Raw genomic sequence first — 22,967 nt, forward strand, 5'->3', positions numbered from 1 at the left:
ACCATCCACAGATCCCCCATAACAGTGCACCATCCACAGATCCCCCATAACAGTGCACCATCCACAGATCCCCCATAACAGTGCACCATCCACAGATCCCCCATAACAGTGCACCATCCACAGACCCCCCATAACAGTGCACCATCCACAGATCCCCCATAACAGTGCACCATCCACAGATCCCCCATAACAGTGCACCATCCACAGATCCCCCATAACAGTGCACCATCCACAGATCCCCCATAACAGTGCACCATCCACAGATCCCCCATAACAGTGCACCATCCACAGATCCCCCATAACAGTGCACCATCCACAGATCCCCCATAACAGTGCACCATCCACAGATCCCCCATAACAGTGCACCATCCACAGATCCCCCATAACAGTGCACCATCCACAGATCCCCCATAACAGTGCACCATCCACAGATCCCCCATAACAGTGCACCATCCACAGATCCCCCATAACAGTGCACCATCCACAGATCCCCCATAACAGTGCACCATCCACAGATCCCCCATAACAGTGCACCATCCACAGATCCCCCATAACAGTGCACCATCCACAGATCCCCCATAACAGTGCACCATCCACAGATCCCCCATAACAGTGCACCATCCACAGATCCCCCATAACAGTGCACCATCCACAGATCCCCCATAACAGTGCACCATCCACAGATCCCCCATAACAGTGCACCATCCACAGATCCCCCATAACAGTGCACCATCCACAGATCCCCCACAACAGTGCACCATCCACAGATCCCCCATAACAGTGCACCATCCACAGATCCCCCATAACAGTGCACCATCCACAGATCCCCCATAACAGTGCACCATCCACAGATCCCCCATAACAGTGCACCATCCACAGATCCCCCATAACAGTGCACCATCCACAGATCCCCCATAACAGTGCACCATCCACAGATCCCCCATAACAGTGCACCATCCACAGATCCCCCATAACAGTGCACCATCCACAGATCCCCCATAACAGTGCACCATCCACAGATCCCCCATAACAGTGCACCATCCACAGATCCCCCATAACAGTGCACCATCCACAGATCCCCCATAACAGTGCACCATCCACAGATCCCCCATAACAGTGCACCATCCACAGATCCCCCATAACAGTGCACCATCCACAGATCCCCCATAACAGTGCACCATCCACAGATCCCCCATACCCGTGCACCATCCACAGATCCCCCATAACAGTGCACCATCCACAGATCCCCCATAACAGTGCACCATCCACAGATCCCCCATAACAGTGCACCATCCACAGATCCCCCATAACAGTGCACCATCCACAGATCCCCCATAACAGTGCACCATCCACAGATCACAATTAGTTCAAAACCCACCAAAAGCACACCTTTTGGTTCAAAATATTTTTTTTCTTATTTTCCTCCTCAAAAACCTAGGTGCGTCTTATAGGCCGGTGCGTCTTATAGGGCGAAAAATACGGTAATCGGTATTGTATATTAAATTGGGTAATCCTATGAGAGAAATTATTTGAGACTCCATTTTTTGCTTGTATCATCCTCTCCCAAAACTCTTCCCGTTGAGACTTAAAAACATCCTGCCATTTGTGCATTAGATAATTAATTACTCTTTTTTCTATCTTTTTGATGTAGCAGTGATTCATATATCCTAGACACCAGCTTCTTCCCCACAATTAATTTAGAAATATTAGCTAGAGGGCGTGGGAGGGCAGTAATTTGTGTTCCCCTTCCCAACGACCTCCTTAACCCCTTAAGGACTCAGCCCTATTTCACCTTAAGGACTTGGCCATTTTTTGCAAATCTGACCAGTGTCACTTTAAGTGCTCATAACTTTAAAACGCTTTGACTTACCCAGGCCGTTCTGAGAGAGTTTTTTTTCGTCGCATATTGTACTTCATGACACTGATAAAATTGGGTCAAAAAAGTTAATTTTTTTTGCATAAAAAAAATAAAATTTTTACCAAAAATTTAGAAAAATTAGCAAATTTCAAAGTTTCAGTTTCTCTACTTCTGTAATACATAGTAATACCCCCAAAAATTGTGATGACTTTACATTCCCCATATGTCTACTTCATGTTTTGTAGCATTATGGGAATGATATTTTATTTTTTGGGGATGTTACAAGGCTTAGAAGTTTAGAAGCAAATTTTGAAATTTTTCAGAAATCTTCAAAATCCCACTTTTTATGGACCAGTTCAGGTTTGAAGTCATATTGTGAGGCTTAGATAATAGAAACCTCCCAAAAATTTTGAAATTTCAATTTTTTGGAAAATTTTCCAATATAATCAATTTTTTCCAGGAGTAAAACAAGGGTTAAACAAACAAAACTCAAAATGGGTTGCCCTGATTCTGTAGTTTGCAGAAACACCCCATATGTGGTCGTAAACTACTGTTTGGCCGAACGGGAGCACATAGAAGGAGAGGAACACCATATGGGTTTTGGGAGGCAGATTTTGCAGGACTGGTTTTGATTATACCATGTCCCATTTGAAGCCCCCTGTTGCACCCCTAGAATAGAAATTTTAAAAAAGTGACTCCATCTAAGAAAGTACACCCCTCAAGGTATTCAAAACTGGGTTTACAAACTTTGTTAACCCTTTAGGTGTTCCACAAGAGTTAATGGCAGATGGAGAAACAATTTCGAAATTTCTATTGTTTTGGGAAAATTTTCCATTCTAACCCTTACTTTTATTACTGGAAAAAATGGGTTAACAGCCAAACAAAACTCAAAATGGGTTGCCCTGATTCTGTAGTTTGCAGAAACACCCCATATGTGGTCGTAAACTACTATTTGGCTAAACGACACGACATAGAAGAAGGGGAACGCCATATGGTTTTTGGAAGGCAGATTTTGCTGGACTGGTTTATTTACACCATGTACCCTTTCAAGCCCCCTGATGCACCCCTAGAGTAGAAACTCCATAAAAGTGACCCCATCTAGGAAACTACGGGATAAGGTGGTTGTTGTTTTGGGACTATTTTAGGGGTAAATATGATTTTTGGTTGCTCTATATTACTCTTTTTTGAGGCAATGTAACAAAAAAATTTAATTCTAAAATTGTTTCTACATTCGCTATTTAGTTTTGTAGAACACCTAAAGGGTTAACATAGTTTGTAAAGTAACTTTTGAATACCTTGAGGGGTGTAGTTTATTAGATGGGGTCACTTTTCTGGAGTTTCTAGTCTAGGCTACATCAGGGGGGGGGCTTCTAATGGGACATGGTGTAAAAAAAAAAAAACGGTCCATCAAAATCTGCCTTCCAGAAACCATATGGCGTTCCCTTCGTTCTATGCCCTGCCGTGCGGCTATATAGCCATTTACGACCACATATGGGGTGTTTCTGCAAACTACAGAATTGGGGCAATAAATATTTAATTTTTTTGGGCTGTTAACCCTTGCTTTATTACCGGAAAAAAGGATTCAAATGGAAATTTTGCCCATAAATTGGTGTTTTGGCACCGTTTTTATTTTATATTTTTAACACCGTTTATCCGAGGCGTTTGGTCAAAAGTTATTTTTATAGCGACGACTTTTACGCACGCGACGATGCCCAATATGTATGGCTCTCAGACTTTGGATACACTAAGCAGGCATCCTAAAACTGCGGCCCTCCCAGATGTTGTAAAACTACAATTCCCACCATGCCCTGCTGATGGCTGTAGGTTGTCTGGGCATGCTGGGAGTTATAGTTTTACAACATCTGGAGGGCCGCAGTTTGAGGATGCCTGCACTAAAACTAATATTTTTTTGGGAAAAAAAAAATTGTTTCCCCGTCTCCAAAGTCTGAGAGCCATAGTTTTTTATGTTCTCTAGTGGACTGTTGGGGATTATAAAAATTTAGTACTCCATGGAAGTGTGATACTCCCCTGAAGCAATCGATAACGCAGAGGCCCGGATGATCGGGGCTTGTGTCGCACTGAGTGGTGGTGTCCTTCCGTATCCCCCTCCTGCGACACACTCTGCACTTTTTTTGGGTTTGTCCCTTCTTTCCAGTATGGGAGACCACACCTGGAAAGTGTTGACCAGGGACGATCCTAGCGCTTCGGGATAGTACAAAAGAGTTGTACATGGCAACCTGCACCAAGTAGACCGCAACTTTTTTGTACCATGCCCGGGTTTTGCGCATGGCGTTATATGGCTTGAGGACTTGATCAGAGAGATCAACTCCTCCCATATACCGATTGTAGTCGACGATACAATCGGGCTTGAGGACCGTTGCAGTGGTACCTCGCACAGAGACGGGGGTGCTGCCGTTACCGTGGATTGTGGACAGTACAAGGACATCCCTCTTGTCCTTATACCTGGTAAGGGGGCTGGTGGTGGTGGGGGGGGGGGGGCTGGTGGTGGTAAGGGGGGGGGGGGTGAGGAGGGGGCTGGTGGTGGTAAGGAGGGTGGTGGTGGAGGGGGGCAAGTGGCAGGGGGGCGTCTGATAGATGGATCAAAGAAAGTTTTGAATAAAAGTTTTTTTTTAATTTAATTTATTTTTATTCCCCCCCCCTCCCCAACTAACTTTTCCCTTCTTTCCCTGCCTAACGGTGCCTCTCCCTCACTGACCCTAACCTACCTGGGTGGCGATGGGTGCAGGAGGGTGATTAGTGGGGACTCAGGAGCTGGTGCTGGACGATGCTGCCGGGTGCTCGTGCAGAACAGGAAGAGGAGGGGAGAGAGGAGCGGAGGAAGTTTGAATCTCACATCTCTCTCCCCTGCACCAATCAGCACCCTGGACAGCAGTGTTCAGCACCAGGGCCAGCACCGCCTCTCCAAATCTTCGGACTGCGATTGGTGGTGTATAATTACGCCACCGATCGCAGTCTTTTTCCGGTTCATCGGGTCACAGGACACCCGAATGGACCAGAAACGCAGAAAACCGCAGGTCTGAATTGACCTGCGGTTTTCTGCGATCGCCGATACGGGGGCGTCAAATGTCCCCCCCCCCCCCCCCCGCGTTGTTACGGGGTGCCGGCTGAATGATTTCAGCCGGCATCCCGTTGCGATTAACCCCCGTGGCGCCGGAATCCCGATTTAAAGTTAGGACGTACCGGTATGCCCTGAGTCCTTAAGGACTCGGGAAATAGGGCATACCGGTACGCCCTGCGTCCTTAAGGGGTTAAAGCTTGTTTCAATTGTAGATAGAAGAAGCTCATGTCCCTTTCTCCTATTCCACAGTCGTTTTTAAGATCCAGATATGTAATAATATCTCCCTCCTTCCATATTTGACCTAATCTAAAAACTCCATATTTCCACCAGATTCCCTGTTCAATCAGCTTTAATTCTGTAAGTTGAGTGTTATCTCATAATAGGGTATCAGTATGTAATCTGGTCTGAGGCCACAATTCTCTTACCTCTTTTCCAGATTTTTGCCCACAGGCCATATATCGGTATTTTAGTAATTTGAGGTTGCGACAAAATGTTAGCCTCCACCAATTGGAAGATGCTGCATTTGTCCAACTTTTTATTGATCCTTGCTATCATGGTCTTGTATCTTTGTGTATTACCGTACTCCATATTAGCATATTTCTGATATGGCCAGAGAAGAAATAAAGTTCCAAATTTGGGACCGACAGCCCACCCTCTCTCTCACGAGCATGTAATATTTGGGCTCTTATCCGTGGTGTTTTACCTCGCCATATCAGATCCGCCAAAAGTGACGCTATTTTTTTGGGAATTATTACCGGCGCATTCCACAAAATGTAATTCAAAGAAGGTAAAATGCACATTTTCACTAGGGAAATACGTCCTGCAATTGAGACATGTAGCTTTTTCCATACCTCTATTTTCTTCCTAATTTCCTGAATTTTGGGAAGCATATTTAGGTGAACGTAATCCTTGGAATTTGGGGTTATCCAGATTCCTAAATATTTTACTGGTTCCTCTGGTCTCTTGATCTCCAATAGCCCCGATGTTAAGTTATTCAAGGGATCAATCGGGATACAGGCCGATTTTAAACAAATTAATATTTAGTCCAGCATATTTGCTATAATCATCAAATATCTGAAAAATCCTAGCTAATGATCCATGGGAGCCCACAAACAGCATAATATGGTCTGCGTATAGTGCAATCTTTTCTTTATGGGATCCAAACCTAAAACCCACAATTTCTTTATCTTGTCTAATCCTATCCGCTAAGGGTTCCATGACTATAGCAGGGGGGAGAGGGGACATCCTTGTCTAACCCCCCTGCCAACAGCTATATTGTCTGAGTATTCTCCGTTCAAAATCGCCCTTGCAGAGATTTCGGTATATAACAGTTTGATCCAAGAGACAAATATATCTCCAAATCCCATTCTCTTCAGTGTTACTATAGAGTGGCCCTTTCTAATTGTATCAAAAGCTTTGGAAGCATCTATAGTTAAAATCATGCGCTCTCCCCTGTTTGTGGGCTCCAGTTGGACATTCATAAAATATCTGATGATATTTTCAGATGTAGTTTTCCCCGACATGAAGCCCGACTGATCCTCATGAACAAACGTTGACTTTACTCCCCCAAGTCTGACTGCCAAAATCCGTGCTAATATTTTAATATCAGTGTTAATCAGAGAAATAGGGCGATATGAATCCGGGGAGGTAGGATCCTTCCCCGGTTTCAAAATGAGTATAATAAGGGCTTCCCTCAGGGAGTCGGGCAGTCGCCCCGTCTCCCTGGAGGCTGCCCACATTGTAAGCAATTTTGGAATCAATATTTCTCTATATTGAGCATAAATTTCAAACTGGATGCCGTCTATACCGGGGGTCTTATTTTTAGTTATGCTTGATATTATTTTATCCACTTCTATGGGTTCCAGGGGGGTTTCCAAATCTTCCCTTTGTTCTGAGGTTAATGAGGTAATAGCAGTTTTATCCAAAAACTGCTGTATTTGCGCTGTATTTTTTTTTTTATCTTACTACTATATATCTCTATCTATATATATATATATATATATATATATATATATATATATATATATATATATACATACATACAAAATATTCCTTAAGTAGATCTAACTTAGCTGTTTGCTCTACAATTTTCTGCCTCTGGTTGGGTTATTTACTAAGCAATGTATATATTAGTTTTTTTGTATCTGGGCTGCTACGAGGGCGGCTGGATATATGTGCATAAATTATCCCTAACATAGTTTTCCTTTTGTTGTTCCGCCAGCAAAAACAATTCATCTTCCATTTTGGTTGCTTTATCTAGCCATTCTTTATATTTTTGTTCCGTAGGGTCTTTAACATATTTTTTTTCATACCTCTCCACCTCTTGTTCTAATTCCAATATTTTCTTCCTTATGCCCTTCTTATATATTACTGTATATTTTGTGAAAATCCCTCTAATCAAGGCCTTAGCAGCCTCCCAAACCACCTAAATTTCAGCTGACCCCTCATTTATATCAAAATACCTAGTAGCCATTGGCTCCTGAATATAAGGTACAATTTCTGTTCAGATATTTAACCCTCTAGCGCTGCAAAATCCTGGACACAAGTGAGCAAAAAGTCCACACAATAATATAGAAAAAATGGATTGCGCTGCAGGAGAGTATGCTAAAATAATAAAGTCAAATGTATCTTTTTCTTTCTTGTGTAAATCTTCGGTCAAATGGGGTCATCCATATACATCAAACATAACTGTGGTGTAGAAATCTGGAAAAATAGAAACCGCACAATGGTGTAGTACTTCTAGAAAGGAGTATCACCTGGCCGCAGGTTATACTTACAAAACTCAGATGGTAATAAGCGTAGAAAACCGTCTCAGCACTTTCATCCACCCAGGAGCTGCACACCTCAGATGCCGTTCAGTAAGCCGCACAAACGAACAGGATCCGAACCGCTTGTGAGAAAACTTGCACAGGCACAAGCTGGATCTCAAATCAGCAAGATGTTACCAAATTTGCACTCTTCAGGGTCTCGGAAGAAGGATATCAACCAATGGTGAAGTACGTACAGGCTCCTGAACTGAAAAATTTTGGAGCCAAATTTCATTTTTAGTCGCCAAATCGAAACCGAATAAAAATGTTGGTATTGTGACAACGCTTTGCCGATCAGATTGGCATAGGGTTGTTTCGATACCAAAATTTTGATTCATTTTCGTCACCATAAAAAAGTATTGCGATGCTCAATACCACGCAAAAAAAAAAAAAAAGCAGCGTGCGTTTCGCATTTTATGAAACGTTCGGCCCTTAATAGAACAGTTCTATCCGAATCGCATGTTTTTTATTTATTTCTTTTACGGCGCTCACCACATAGATATTTTTTAAATAATTTTATAGTTTGGACTTTTCGGACGCAGCGCTATGTAATATGATTTATTTATTTATTGTTTATATATTTTATATATAAAATTCGGAAAGGGAGGATTTAAACTTAATATTTTAAAGTACTTTCACACTAGCGTTTTTCATTTCCGGCACTGAGTTCCGTCCTAGGGGCTCTATACCGGAAAAGAACTGATCAGTTTTATCCCCATGCATTCTGAATGGAGAGCAATCCGTTCAGGATGTCTTCAGTTCAGTCATTTTGACTGATCAGGCAAAAGATAAAACCGTAGCATGCTACTGTTTTTTATCTCCGGCGAAAAAAAACTGAAGACTTGCCTGAATGCCGGATCCGGCATTTTTCCCCATAGGAATGTATTAGTACCAGATCCGGCATTCAAAATACCGGAATGCCAGATCCGTCCTTCCGGTCTGCGCATGCGCAGACCTGTAAAAATGTGTACAAAGATACAAGACGGATCCGTCTGTACGCATGACAAGCGGAGAGATAGATTCGTTCTTCTAATGCATTTGTGAGATGGATCCGCACCTGGATGCGTCTCACAAATTCTTTGTCACATCCAGATCGGCTGATCCGGCAGGCAGTTCCGACAACGGAACTGCTTGCCGGATTACACTGCCACAAGTGTGAAAGTAGCCTTAGTGTTTTTTGTTTTTTTTTACTTACTATTAGCCCCCTTAGGGGCTGGAACCCTTGTCCTATTCACCCTTAGGCCCCTTTCACATGGGCGAGATTTCCACACGGGTGCAATGCGGGAGGTGAACGCATTGCACCCGCACTGAATCCGGACCCATTCACTTCTATGGGGCTGTGCACATGAGCAGCGATTTTCATGCATCACTTGTGCGTTGCGTGAAAATCGCAGCATGCTCTATGTTGTGCGTTTTTCACGCAACGCAGGCCCCATAGAAGTTAATGGGGCTGCGTGAAAATCGCAAGCATCCGCAAGCAAGTGTGGATGCGGTGCGATTGTCACGCATGGTTGCTAGGATGAAAGTCTATTCACTGTGTTATTTTTCCTTATAACATGGTTATAAGGGAAAATAATAGCATTCTTTAACACAGAATGCTTAGTAGAAGGTTAATTGTGGGTTAAAAAAAATAATAATAATGAACTCACCTCCTCCAATTGATCGCGTAGCAGCCGGTCTCCTGTTCTTTCTTCAGGACCTGTCAAAGGACCTGTGGTGACATCACTGTGCTCATCACATGATCCATCACCATGGTAATCAATTGGAGGAGGTGAGTTAAATATATATATATATATATATATTTTTTTTTTTAACCCTCATTGGCACTGCGCCACCAATGTTTATTATACTGGGGTGTTGGGGGGGGGGGGCACACTGTGCCACCAATGAAGATAACTGACCTGTTAATACAAATACAGGAGGTGGGTGCCGGAATCAAATAGCCGGCACCCGACCTCTATGACAGGGAGCTGCAATCCACTGCAGTTAACCCCTCAGGTACCGCACCTGATCGCAGCTCCCTGTCATAGAGGTCGGGTGCCGGCTATTTGATTACGGCACCCGCCTCCTGTATTTGTATTAACAGGTCAGTTATCTTCATTGATGGCGCAGTGGCCACAGCCCCTCCCCTCCTCCTCCTCCTGTCTCTCTTATTTGCGGTGGCGGCAGCACAGGGGGGAGGGAGAGACTCCACTGCGCTGCTGAGAAGAACATCGGCGGCGGGGCAGAGAACTATCATCTCCTGTGCCCGGCGCTGTATTCAACTGCAGAGCTGTGGCGGGTCTTGTCGCCATTTGTAAATTCTTAGACCATTTTGGTCGCCATCTGGAGCCCTGCCTAATCTCTCTCGAGATCCTATCATGTATTCCCATTATGTTTATCCAACCTATACTTATATTCATCCCTCCCTTTTTTCTTTTTTTTTTCTTTTCTTTCCCTTCTACCCGTTTTTAGACAAGTGATGATAGGTTTGTGATCCGAAATACTCCGTTGTCCATACCTAACTCGTTCAATGTCCGATAAACCTTTTATTATTTGTGAAAACTAAATCAATCCGTGATAAACTCCTGTGCGTTTTAGAAAAACATGAGTATCTCTTTAACCTTGGATATATTACTCTCCAAATATCGATCCAACCCAATTCTTCTGTAATAGTCTTTAATTTAGATCCCGTGCATTTCCCCTGCGTATTCCCTAATCTACATCTATCCAATTCACCGTCCATTACGTTATTAAAATCTCCCATTACCAATAGTGATTTTTTTCCCCCGCCTTAAGGGCAAGGTCGTGAATTTTAAGTATGACCTCTGTTTTAACCACTTAAGGACCACAGGTTTATACCCCCTAGTGACCAGACCCTTTTTTACAAATCGGCACTTCACAACTTTAACGGTTTATTGCTCGGTCATGCAACTTGGCACCCAAATGAATTTTACCTCCTTTTCTTCTCACAAATACAGCTTTCTTTTGGTGGTATTTGATTGCTGCTGACATTTTTTGTTTTTCTGATATTAATCAAAATAGAACACTTTTTTTGCGAAAATTGCGTATTTTTAACTTTCTCTGGTTAAATTGTTCAAATATAATTACATTTCTATACAAGTTTGTGTCAGTATTTATTGTGCTACATGTCTTTTGATAAAAAAAAAAATCCAATAAGTGCATATTTATTGGCTTGCGCAAAAGTTATAGCGTTTACAAACTATGGTACAAAAATGTGAATTTCCGCATTTTGAAGCAGCTCTGACTTTCTGAGCAACTGTCATGTTTCTTGAGGTGCTAGAATGCCAGGATAGTATAAATACCCCCCAAATGACCCCATTTTAGAAAGAAGACACCCCAAAGTATTCGCGGAGGGGCATGGTGAGTTCATGTATGATTCAATTTTTTTTCACAAGTTAGGCCTCTTTCACACTTGCGTTGTCCGGATCCGTCGTGCACTCCATTTGCCCGCCGGATCTGAAACACCGCAAGTGAACTGAAAGCATTTGAAGACTGATCCGTCTTCAAAATGCGTTCAGTGTTACTATGGCACCCAGGATGCTATTAAAGTCCTGGTTGCCATAGTAATAGTGGGGAGCGGGGGAGCAGTATACTTACAGTCCGTGCGGCTCCCGGGGCGCTCCAGAGTGACGTCAGAGCGCCCCATGCGCATGGATGACATGATCCATGCGATCACGAAAAGAAAATCTCCCACGGACTCACTATGCCCCTCAGTGAATACCTTGGGGTGTCTACTTTCCAAAATAGGGTCATTTGTGGGGTGTGTTTACTGTTCTGGCATTTTGGGCGGGGCTAAATTGTGAGCAACCCTGTAAAGCCTAAGGCCCCTTTCACACGGGCGAGTATTCCGCGCGGATTGAACGCATTGCACCCGCACTGAATACAGACCCATTCATTTCTATGGGGCTGTTCACATGAGCGGTGATTTTCACGCATCACTTGTTCGTTGCGTGAACATGGTTATAAGGGAAAATAATAGCATTCTGAATACAGAATGCATAGTAAAATAGCGCTGGAGGGGTTAAAAATTAATAAATAATAATTTAACTCCCCTTTAATCCACTTGATCGCGCAGCCGGCATCTCCTTCTGTCTTCATCTTAGCTGTGTGGAGCAACAGGACCTGTGGTGACGTCACTGCGGTCATCACATGATCTTTTACCATGGTGATGGATCATGTGATGACCGGAGTGACGTCACCACAGGTCCTGTTGCTCCACACAGCTAAGATGAAGACAGAAGGAGATGCCGGCTCTGCGATCAAGTGGATTAAGGTGAGTTACATTTAAAAAAATAAAAATAAAATTAACCCCTCCAGCGCTATTTTACTATGCATTCTGTATTCAGAATGCTATTATTTTCCTTTATAACCATGTTATAAGGGAAAATAATACAATCTACAGAACACCGATCCCAAGCCCAAACTTCTGTGAAGAAGTTCGGGTTTGGGTACCAAACATGCGCGATTTTTCTCACGCGAGTGCAAAACGCATTACAATGTTTTGCACTCGCGTGGAAACGCAACGCACCCGCACATTTTCCCGCAACGCCCGTGTGAAAGAGGCCTAAAGGTACTTGTTGGACTTTCGGCCCCTTTACGCACCTAGGCTGCAAAAAAGTGTCACGCGTGGTATCGCCGTACTCAGAAGAAGTAGGGCAATGTGTTTTGGGGTGTATTTTTACATATACCCATGCTGGGTGAGAGAAATATCTCTGTAAATTGACAACTTTGTATAAAAAAAAAATTAAAAAGTTGTCATTTACAGAGATATTTCTCACACACAGTATGGGTATATGTAAAAATTCACCCCAAAACACATTGCCCTACTTCTTCTGAGTACGGCGATACCACATGTGTGACACTTTTTTGCAGCCTAGGTGCACAAAGGGGCCCAAATTCCAATGAGTACCTTTAGGATTTCACAGGGCATTTTTACGCATTTTGGAGGACCAGGTAGCAGGTATATCAGACGCTGTTAACAAAACAGCGTCTAATATACCTTTCTGATGCGATTATTATTATTTTTTTTAACATCTACAGCCTGCCAGCGAATGATCAGCGCTGGCAGGCTGTAGTATAACTTCCGAGCAGCGCGCGCGTTCACGTGAAATCTCAGGTCTCACGAGATGACGCCAATAGGCGTCATTGAGACCTGAGAGTGCCGCCGCACTGACGCCTTTCGGCGTTAGTGTGACGGCAAGAGGTTAAAAGGTGGCGGTATGTAAACGTTTACTATTGCCCATGCTTTCCCTTCTAATATGCAGTCCAAAAAAATTTAACAGCCTTCCTTATCTATCTCAGTTCTTACTACTTTAATGTCTATATCTTGATGTATTAGTATACTCATGCCTCTCGCATATGCATATGATGAGTAAACTGAATGAAAGGAGTACTGCATCCAAGGTCTACTCACCCCTCCTAGAGTCTCGCTTGTCAGATGCGTCTCCTGCAAGCAAACAATGGCGGGGAGAGACCTTTGTATTGCGTCAAAAACTGCCACCCTCTTTATCCCCCTACTCAATCCCCTAATATTCCATGAGATTATTCTCATAAGAAAAAAATGCCATTTTAGATTCACTACCCAACTCCTGGGTTAGTTGCCGACAAAGAGGGGAGGCGGGGGGGAAGACGACGACACACGAGAAGCACCGGGGGAGTGACCACCTTATATGCGTTCGGACTTAGTTAAGCAGCAGTCTAAGCTGCTGTCTCCTCCCCATTTCTCCAATAGTAATTACCATATGGATTATAGAGCAGGACTGCAGGAGACGGTAATGGGGCACAGGCGCACAGCGGGCGAACGGAGCAACGCCCAGGAATAATAGTAAGTGCTGGGACATCCCTGGGTGCCGCTCTGTGTAGCCAAATACTTAAAGTCCGGACCCATGAAAAGTCCTATCATTGGTGGCGCAGTGCGCCCACCCCTCCTCCACCCCTCTTTCCTCATTGGTGGCAGTAGCACAGGGGGAGGGAGAGACTGTTTCCTTCTCCCCTGGGCTGCTGAGGGAACATGAGCGCGCTGACAGCAGCGTGCTCATGTTCAGAGATGCTAGACTGCGCAGAATCGCAGGCCAGTATTGAAAAAATGGAAATCCCGGTATCGTATCGATATCTGGACAAAAGTATCGATTGGGTATCGAAATTTCGATACCCGCAACAACCCTAGTTCAGAGTAGCTCCTTTGCTTAGTGGACGGAGCTTGTAACTGCGCCTGTTGAAATGGATGACACCAGCACTGCATCTATAAGCTGTGTAGTTGTGGATCTATGGTAAAGGAGTGGACAAAATTGATTAAGAAAAATAGCATTTTTGTATTTCTTTGTTGATCTTGCAGGCACAACATCTGTTCCCTGTGCGAATACCAACATGTATGGATGGATCAAAGGGAATATTCCTGCAACATGTATATTAGGGATCGACCGATATTGATTTTTTAGGGCCGATACCGATAATTTGTGAACTTTCAGGCCGATAGCCGATAATTTATACCGATATTCTGGGAATTTTCATTTTTGAGAAAAAAATAAAATTCCTACACAAATCTGCTGAAAATTAATATGTTTATTGTTAATGTGTATTTTTTTTGTTTATTGTTAATGTGTATTTTTTTTGTTTATTGTTAATGTGTATTATTTATTTTTTATTTTTTATAAATCTTTTTCATTTATACTTAATATTTTTGTGTTTTTTTTTTTTTACTAACTTTTAGCCCCCTTAGGGACTAGAACCCTTGTCCTATTCCCCCTGATAGATCTCTATCAGGGTGAATAGGAGCTCACACTGTCCCTGCTGCTCTGTGCTTTGTGCACACAGCAGCATGGAGCTTACCATGGCAGCCAGGACTTCAATAGCGTCCTGGCTGCCATGGTAACCGATCGGAGCCCCAGGCTTCCACAGCTGGGGCTCCGATCGGAGGAGCAGGGGAGAGGGGATCCTGTGGCCACTGCCACCAATGAGTAATACTGGGTGGGGGGGCGCACTGCGCCACCAATGTTTTTAATATTGGCCGGGATTGGGATGGGGGTGGGGGGCGCACTGCGCCACCTATGATTAATACTGGGGGGCTTGGGGGGGGCGCACTGCGCCACCAATGAAGATAAGTCTCTCAATCATTCATATACAGGAGGCGGGAGTTGGCTGCAGAATCACATAGCCGGCTCCCGACCTCTATGAGCGGTAGCTGCGATCCGCGGCACCTGAGGAGTTAACTACCGCGGATCGCAGCTATCGCTCATAGAGGTCGGGAGCCGGCTATGTGATTCTGCAGCCAGCTCCCGCCTCCTGTATATGAATGAATGAAAGGCTTATCTTCATTGGTGGCGCAGTGGCCACAGCCCCTCCCCTCCTCTTATGTTCTCCCCTCTCATTGGCGGCAGCAGCAGCACAGGGGGAGGGAGACACGGCTTCCTTCTCCCCTGTGCTGCGGAGGGAACACAGAGAGCGCTGAGAGCAGCACGTCTGTGTTCCCCATACGTTATCGGTATATCGGCAAAATAGATGCCGATACCGATAACGTTCAAAATCCTCAATATCGGTCAATCCCTAATGTATATGATGATGCATAAAGTAAATCAGTATTAAGAGTCTTCCGGCTTCTCTAATCCATGATGATGAACCTTGTCAGCGGCTTCATTTATGGCTCATGTTTGAAGCTGCTGCTTATTTAAGACTGAACATCCCCTTTGAATGCTATGTACACCTTCGGAAGCGAAATAAATTTATTATTGCATTTTACTCTTTTTGGGCTAAAATAATTTTTTAAATTGGTCTTTATTAAACTAACTGTCTAGCTGTGTGAATCGTACTTTTTACTTTCACTTTGTGCCATAACCCTTATCTCTTTGGCTTTGTGTCTCATGATAGCTTGTTGGAATGGAAAAGAACTGTACAAGAAAGATGGTTTGCATCTTTCTCTCAAGGGAACGAATGTCCTCGGTGAACAGTTCCAAGTATTTGCTAAGAAGCATTTAAACTAGGAAAGGGGGGCAAAAGAGTGATAATCCAGCAGTCCGACTGCCCCCCGGAACAATGTCAGAAGAGGCCAGTAGCACAAGGGTTAAGAAATGACAAGCTCAGAGTCTTGTCTACAAATGCTCGCAGTCTAGGGAATAAGATCAATGAGCTTGAGGATATAATGGCATCTGAGAATATAGATGTAGTGGCTGTTACTGAGACGTGGTTCAAGGGGAGTAATGACTGGGATATATCAATACCTGGGTTCTCTCTATACAGGAAAGACAGAGAAGGCAAGAAGGGGGGAGGGGTGGCCCTGTATGTGAAAGATAGCATAAAATCGAATTTGATACAAGTTAGCGAGAACAATTTAGAGTCAGTTTGGGTTACCTTGCAGCTTGATAATCATAAGGTAACTCGTGTAGGTGTTATATATAGACCACCTACCCAAGTCAAAGAATTAGATGATCTACTAGTTGAGGAAATAGCTAAAATGACATTGAAGGGGGAAGTTATCATTATGGGAGACTTCAATCTTCCAGATGTAAACTGGAAAACCAAAATAGCTAGTTCTGCCAGGAGTACAGATATTCTAAATTCCCTACTGGGATTATCTCTACAGCAAGCAGTGGAGGAGCCAACCCGGAAGGAGGCCATTTTAGATTTAGTATTCACAAATGGGAATTTGGTATCTGATATTACTGTAGGGGAAAGCTTGGGATCTAGTGATCACCAGTCAGTGTGGTTTACTATAAGTACAGTGACTGAGTCACACCACACAAAAACAAAAGTTTTAGAAAAACTGACTTTTCTAAAATTAGATTAGTGGTATACGAGTCCCTATCAGACTGGAACAGTTTCATTGGAGTCCAGGAGAAATGGGACTACTTAAAAGTAGCACTATTGAAGGCAACAGAAGATTGCATTAGGCTTGTCAGTAAAAGCAAAAAAAGGAAGAGACCACTGTGGTACTCAGCAGAAGTGGCCAAAATCATTAAAAACAAAAAGATAGCATTTAGGAATTATAAAAAAAAAAAAAAACGAGGATGACAGACAAATTTATAAGATTAGGCAGAGAGAGGCCAAACAAGTTATAAGAGCTTCTAAAGCACAGGCAGAAGAGAAATTAGCTCAGTCAGGGAAAAAAGGCGATAAGGCATTCTTCAGATACATAAATGAAAAAAGGAAACTATAAAACAAGGAATTACCAAATTAAAAACTAAAGGAAGGTATATGGAAGAAGATAAAGAAGTAGCTGACTGCCTCAATGAATACTTCTGTTCAGTTTTTACAAAGGAAAATGAAGGAGAAGGACCTCAGTTGGGAAAGAAGACTAATGAATCTTTTGACGCATGTGTCTTTACAGAGGAAGAGGTTCTAAGTCAACTGTCTAAAATTAATACAAATAAGTCACAGGGGCCTGATGGGATACACCCAAAGCTATCAAAAGAGCTCAGCGGTGAACTAGCAAATCCATTAACAGATTTATTTAACCAATCACTGGCAACAGGAGTCGTCCCAGAAGATTGGAAATTAGCAAATGTTGTGCCCATTCACAAGAAAGGTAGTAGGGAGGAATCGGGCAACTATAGGCCAGTAAGCCTGACATCAATAGTGGGGAAATTAATGGAAACCATACTTAAGGAGAGGATTGTGGAACATCTAAAATCCCATGGATTGAAAGATGAAAAACAGCATGGGTTTACTTCAGGGAGATCATGTCAAACTAATCTTATTGATTTTTTTGATTGGGTGACTAAAATAATAGATGGAGGAGGTGCAGTAGACATCGCTTATCTAGACTTTAGTAAGGCTTTTGATACTGTCCCACATAGAAGGCTTATCAATAAAGTGCAGTCATTGGGCTTGGACTCCCATATTGTTGAATGGATTAGGCAGTGGCTGAGGGACAGGCAACAGAGGGTTGTAGTCAATGGAGTATATTCAGACCAAGGTCTTGTTACCAGTGGGGTACCTCAGGGATCTGTTCTGGGACCCATATTGTTTAATATCTTTGTCAGCGAAATTGCAGAAGGCCTCAATGGTAAGGTGTGTCTTTTTGCTGATGACACAAAGATTTGTAACAGGGTTGATTTTCCTGGAGGAATACACCAAATGGAAAAGGACTTAGGAAAACTAGAGGAATGGTCAAAAATCTGGCAACTAAAATTTTATGTTGATAAGTGCAAGATAATGCACCTGGGATGTAAAAACCCAAGAGCAGAATATAAAATCAGTGATACAGTCCTAACCTCAGTATCTGAGGAAAGGGATTTAGGGATCATTATTTCAGAAGACTTAAAGGTAGGCAGACAATGTCACAGAGCAGCAGGAAATGCTAGCAGAATGCTTGGGTGTATAGCAAGAGGAATTACCAGTAGAAAGAGGGAGGTGCTCATGCCGTTCTACAGAGCACTAGTGAGACCTCATTTGGAGTATTGTGCTCAGTACTGGAGACCATATCTCCAGAAGGATATTGATACTTTGGAGAGAGTTCAGAGAAGAGCTACTAAACTAGTACATGGATTGCAGGATAAAACTTACCAGGAAAGATTAAAGGACCTTAACATGTATAGCTTGGAAGAAAGACGAGACAGAGGGGATATGATAGAAACTTTTAAATACATAAAGGGAATCAACAAGGTAAAAGAGGAAAGAATATTTAAAAGAAGAAAAACTGCTACGAGAGGACATAGTTTTAAATTAGAGGGGCAAAGGTTTAAAAGTAATATCAGGAAGTATTACTTTACTGAGAGAGTAGTGGATGCATGGAATAGCCTTCCTGCAGAAGTGGCAGCTGCAAATACAGTGGAGGAGTTTTAAGCATGCATGGGATAGGCATAAGGCCATCCTTCATATAAGATAAAGCCAGGGGCTATCCATAGTATTTAGTATATTGGGCAGACTAGATGGGCCAAATGGTTCTTATCTGCCGACACATTCTATGTTTCTATTAAGAGGTTATAAACACTTATTTAAGGCCTCTTTCACACTTGCGTTGTTGGGATCCGGCATGCACTTCCGTTGCCGGAGGTGCCTGCCGGATCCGGAAAAACGCAAGTGTACTGAAAGCATTTGAAGACGGAACCGTCTTCCAAATGCTTTCAGTGTTACTATGGCACCCAGGACGCTATTAAAGTCCTGGTTGCCATAGTAGGAGCGGGGAGCGGGGGAGCGGTATACTTACAGTCCGTGCGGCTCCCGGGGCGCTCCAGAATGACGTCAGAGCGCCCCATGCGCATGGATGACGTGATCCATGTGATCACGTGATCCATGCGCTTGGGGCGCCCTGACGTCACTCTGGAGCGCCCGGGGAGCCGCACGGACGGTAAGTACACTGCTCCCCCGCTCCCCGCTACACTTACCATGGCTGTCAGGACTTTAGCGTCCCGGCAGCCATGGTAACCACTCTGAAAAAGCTAAACGTCGGATCCGGCAATGCGCCGAAACGACGTTTAGCTTAAGGCCGGATCCGGATCAATGCCTTTCAATGGGCATTAATTCCGGATCCGGCCTTGCGGCAAGTGTTCCGGATTTTTGGCCGGAGCAAAAAGCGCAGCATGCTGCGGTATTTTCTCCGGCCAACAAACGTTCCGTACCGGAACTGAAGACATCCTGATGCATCCTGAACGGATTACTCTCCATTCAGAATGCATTAGGATAATCCTGATCAGGATTCTTCCGGCATAGAGCCCCGACGACGGAACTCTATGCCGGAAGACAATAACGCAGGTGTGAAAGAGCCCTATGCCATATTCTTATCAGTAAGATGAGAACTGAGCTATAATGAGTGTTTATAATGTCAGAGAGCAGAGATAAGTTCAGATTCCTCTGTTTGAGCATCTCCGCTCTGTACAGAAAAAAGGGTTCCATATTTGTAATAAAGACCAATTAAAAAAATAGTGTAAAATAGCCTTTAAAAGTACCAGTCCACTATTCTCCTTATGAGATGAACATAGGCGTGTGAGTGGATCCTCTAGACAGTGGCATGGATTACAGTTTGTGTGTCTATATCTGATATTCTAGTTGTATGACAAGTAAGTGACCCTCCTGTCCCAAGTGATTTAATGAGTGTTCTCCTTATGAAACCAAATGTGCACTTCTAAGACAAGAAAGGCCTGATGAAAATGACCATAGTAACACCTGCTATTTTCTTACAGGGTACAAGTGCTAGAAATGTTTGATCATGCGTATGGCAATTACATGGTGAGTATAATTATCTGATAATGTGATGTAGAAGATCTAGAAAAAAACATGTGCAACTGACCCAGTGATTAAAGAAAATAATGTTACAGCTTAAAGGGGTTGGCCACTTTCTGGCTGCTGTAAACCAATGTGTATGTAAGATGTATATATATGACAATATATAATGTAGCCTTTGTTAAAGGGGTTATCCAACCCCTATAATGCCCCCCAAAATCCCCGGGCACCTCATACAGGTTATATTTACATCGGCACTTGCGTTGCTTTTGTTGCCCACATGGCCGCTACTGCATCTCCCCATCACGCTGATCAAAACATCCGGTGACTGGGGGAGGGGGGTGGGGCAGGCAATAGGAGGTCACGATGGGGACGAGCCTCCCTAGCATTGTGGGTGACATTAGGGAGAAGTGTCCCCGTCACAGCCTGCTATTGGCTGAACCCCAAACCACACCACCACAGTCGCCGCATGTTTAGCAGCGGTGGCCGTGCGGGCATCAAGAGCAGCGCAGGTGCTGGGAAATGGGGTAACTATGTATGAGATGCCCAAGCATTTTGGGGGACATTATAGGGGTTGTTCTGTAAATCTCCACCATCCAAACGAAGGACGCATCCACAAGATGGCTGATGATGATACGTCACTCAGCTTTCACCAAACAAATGCTCACTGGGCCTGCCATCTGTACTGAATACGTCTTTTTTATGTGCTGTTTATTTTTTTCAAACTTCACTTTTATTTGTTTATTGTTTAAAACAACCATTTAGACATTATAGACACTTAAAAAATTCTCAGTGGTATGCCGGCTGGTGATTTGTTTGCTCACACACCATTTACTATCTGTGTTTTTTGCAGCAGGAAAGTGAGGGTTAATATATTGTAGTGACCTCGGCTATGTGCACGCTCCAGCTGACAGTCACAATTCTAACCTCCTATACTATATCATTAGCTCTTATCTTAGCTTCTGCTATTTTTATTTTTCTCCTTTGATATCTGGAGGTTGATGTGTTGTATTGACTTGAGCCGCTCGAGCGCTCCTGCCAGTGGTCAAATCTACACTGATCTCTGCGCTATAGAATTTGCTCTTATCAGAGCTCCCTGCCTGTTACCACTGATTCTAAGAACATTCAGCACACGTACACCCTGCGTCCCGACATGTTTCGCTGGACACCCAGCGTCTGTTTTTCCCCTGAAGAAGGGGGGTACGTGTCGGGACGCAGGGTGTACGTGTGCTGAATGTTCTTAGAATCAGGGGTCAAGAAGCCTTAGAACAGGAGTGGCGGGTGATCACTAAAATTAGTTTTGCTTTTCATCTCTTTTTAATACAGCATTAGGATATAGGGTTGTCACGATGCCAAAATTGGTATTAGATTTCGATACCATAAAAAAGTATGGCGATATTCAACACCATGCAAAAAGAAAACCGCAAAAAAGCAGCGTTCATTACGCATTTTATGGAACATTCGGCCCTTAATAGAACAGTCCTATCCTATTTTTGGGGCGAAGGTGACAAAAAAATTGCGAATTGCGTGTTTGTTACGGTGTTGACCGCAAAAGATATTTTAATAGTTCAAACTTTTTTGGACGCGGCGATAAGTAATATATTTGTGGCACCTGAGGGGTTAATAGATGCGGTTTGGTGGATTACCGTATTTTTCACCCTATAAGAGGCACCTAGGTTTTGGAGGAGGAAAATAAAAATTATTTTTTTTTTAACCAAAAGTGCTTTTGGTTGGTTTTGAACTAATGGTGGTCTGTGGATGACGCACTGTTATGGAGAGGAGCTGTGGATGACGCACTGTTATGGGGGGGAGCTGTGGATGACGCACTGTTATGGAGGGGAGCTGTGGATGACGCACTGTTATGGAGGGGAGCTGTGGATGACACACTGTTATGGAGGGGATCTGTGGATGACACACTGTTATGGAGGGGATCTGTGGATGACACACTGTTATGGAGGGGATCTGTGGATGACACACTGTTATGGAGGGGATCTGTGGATGACACACTGTCATGGGGGGGATCTGTGGATGACACACTGTTATGGAGGGGATCTGTGGATGACACACTGTTATGGAGGGGATCTGTGGATGACACACTGTTATGGAGGGGATCTGTGGATGACACACTGTTATGGAGGGGATCTGTGGATGACACACTGTTATGGAGGGGATCTGTGGATGACACACTGTTATGGAGGGGATCTGTGGAGGACACACTGTTATGGAGGGGATCTGTGGATGACACACTGTTATGGAGGGGATCTGTGGATGACACTGGTATGGAGGGGATCTGTGGATGACACACTGGTATGGAGGGGATCTGTGGATGACGCACTGTTATGGAGGGGATCTGTGGATGACGCACTGTTATGGAGGGGATCTGTGGATGACGCACTGTTATGGAGGGGATCTGTGGATGACGCACTGTTATGGAAGGGATCTGTGGATGACGCACTGTTATGGAAGGGATCTGTGGATGACACATATATTGCATCTTATGATGCTATATATCATAACAGTGTCCCTGTAAGTGAATGACCCCCAATACAGGGGGTGGGGGCTGACATATGGTGTTGTAATGGCAGCAGGTCACTGTATTCTATTACACCGGGCCCCGCTCACTGTAGTATTCATATGTAACGTGTAAGCATTAAACTATTGCAATCCTCTGCATACTTACTTACTTGAAACTCCTGTAGCAGGCAGGCCGGGCGGCAGCATAACTCGCTACGTCACGTGCCTGCTCCTCCCACTTTATGAATGAAGCAGGCGGAGCAGGCGCGTGACGTAGTGAGTGACTTTACGCTGCCGCCCGGCCTGCCTGCTACGTGAGTTTGAAGTGAGTACGCAGAGGATTGCTATAGTTTAATGCCTACGTTAATGCCTTACATATTAATACTACAGTGAGCGGGGCCCGGTGTAATAGAATACAGTGACTGCATCGGGCTCCGCTGCCATTACAACACCAGATGCCGGTCCCCAGCCCCTCCTCCCTCCCCACTGATACATTGCCGGCTTCGCTGTGCAGCATTGCGGCCGGCGGTGTATCGGTGTTAGCAGAGTTAGC

At 43.9% G+C, this 22,967-nt stretch overlaps 1 protein-coding gene across 1 annotated transcript in view; it reads left to right on the forward strand.

The window, feature by feature from the left end:
- The window catches only part of EDEM3 (ER degradation enhancing alpha-mannosidase like protein 3), a 151,789-nt gene that overhangs the window by 16,360 nt on the left and 112,462 nt on the right, over nt 1-22,967 (forward strand). The window contains exon 2 of the mRNA XM_040408660.1: nt 19,861-19,906. Within this exon, the coding sequence (XP_040264594.1) occupies nt 19,861-19,906 (46 nt within the window). The remainder of the gene's footprint in view (nt 1-19,860; nt 19,907-22,967) is intronic.

This window comes from Bufo bufo, chromosome 9, assembly GCF_905171765.1.
Source record: "Bufo bufo chromosome 9, aBufBuf1.1, whole genome shotgun sequence".
In the NCBI taxonomy this organism is placed as follows: Eukaryota; Metazoa; Chordata; class Amphibia; order Anura; family Bufonidae; genus Bufo; species Bufo bufo.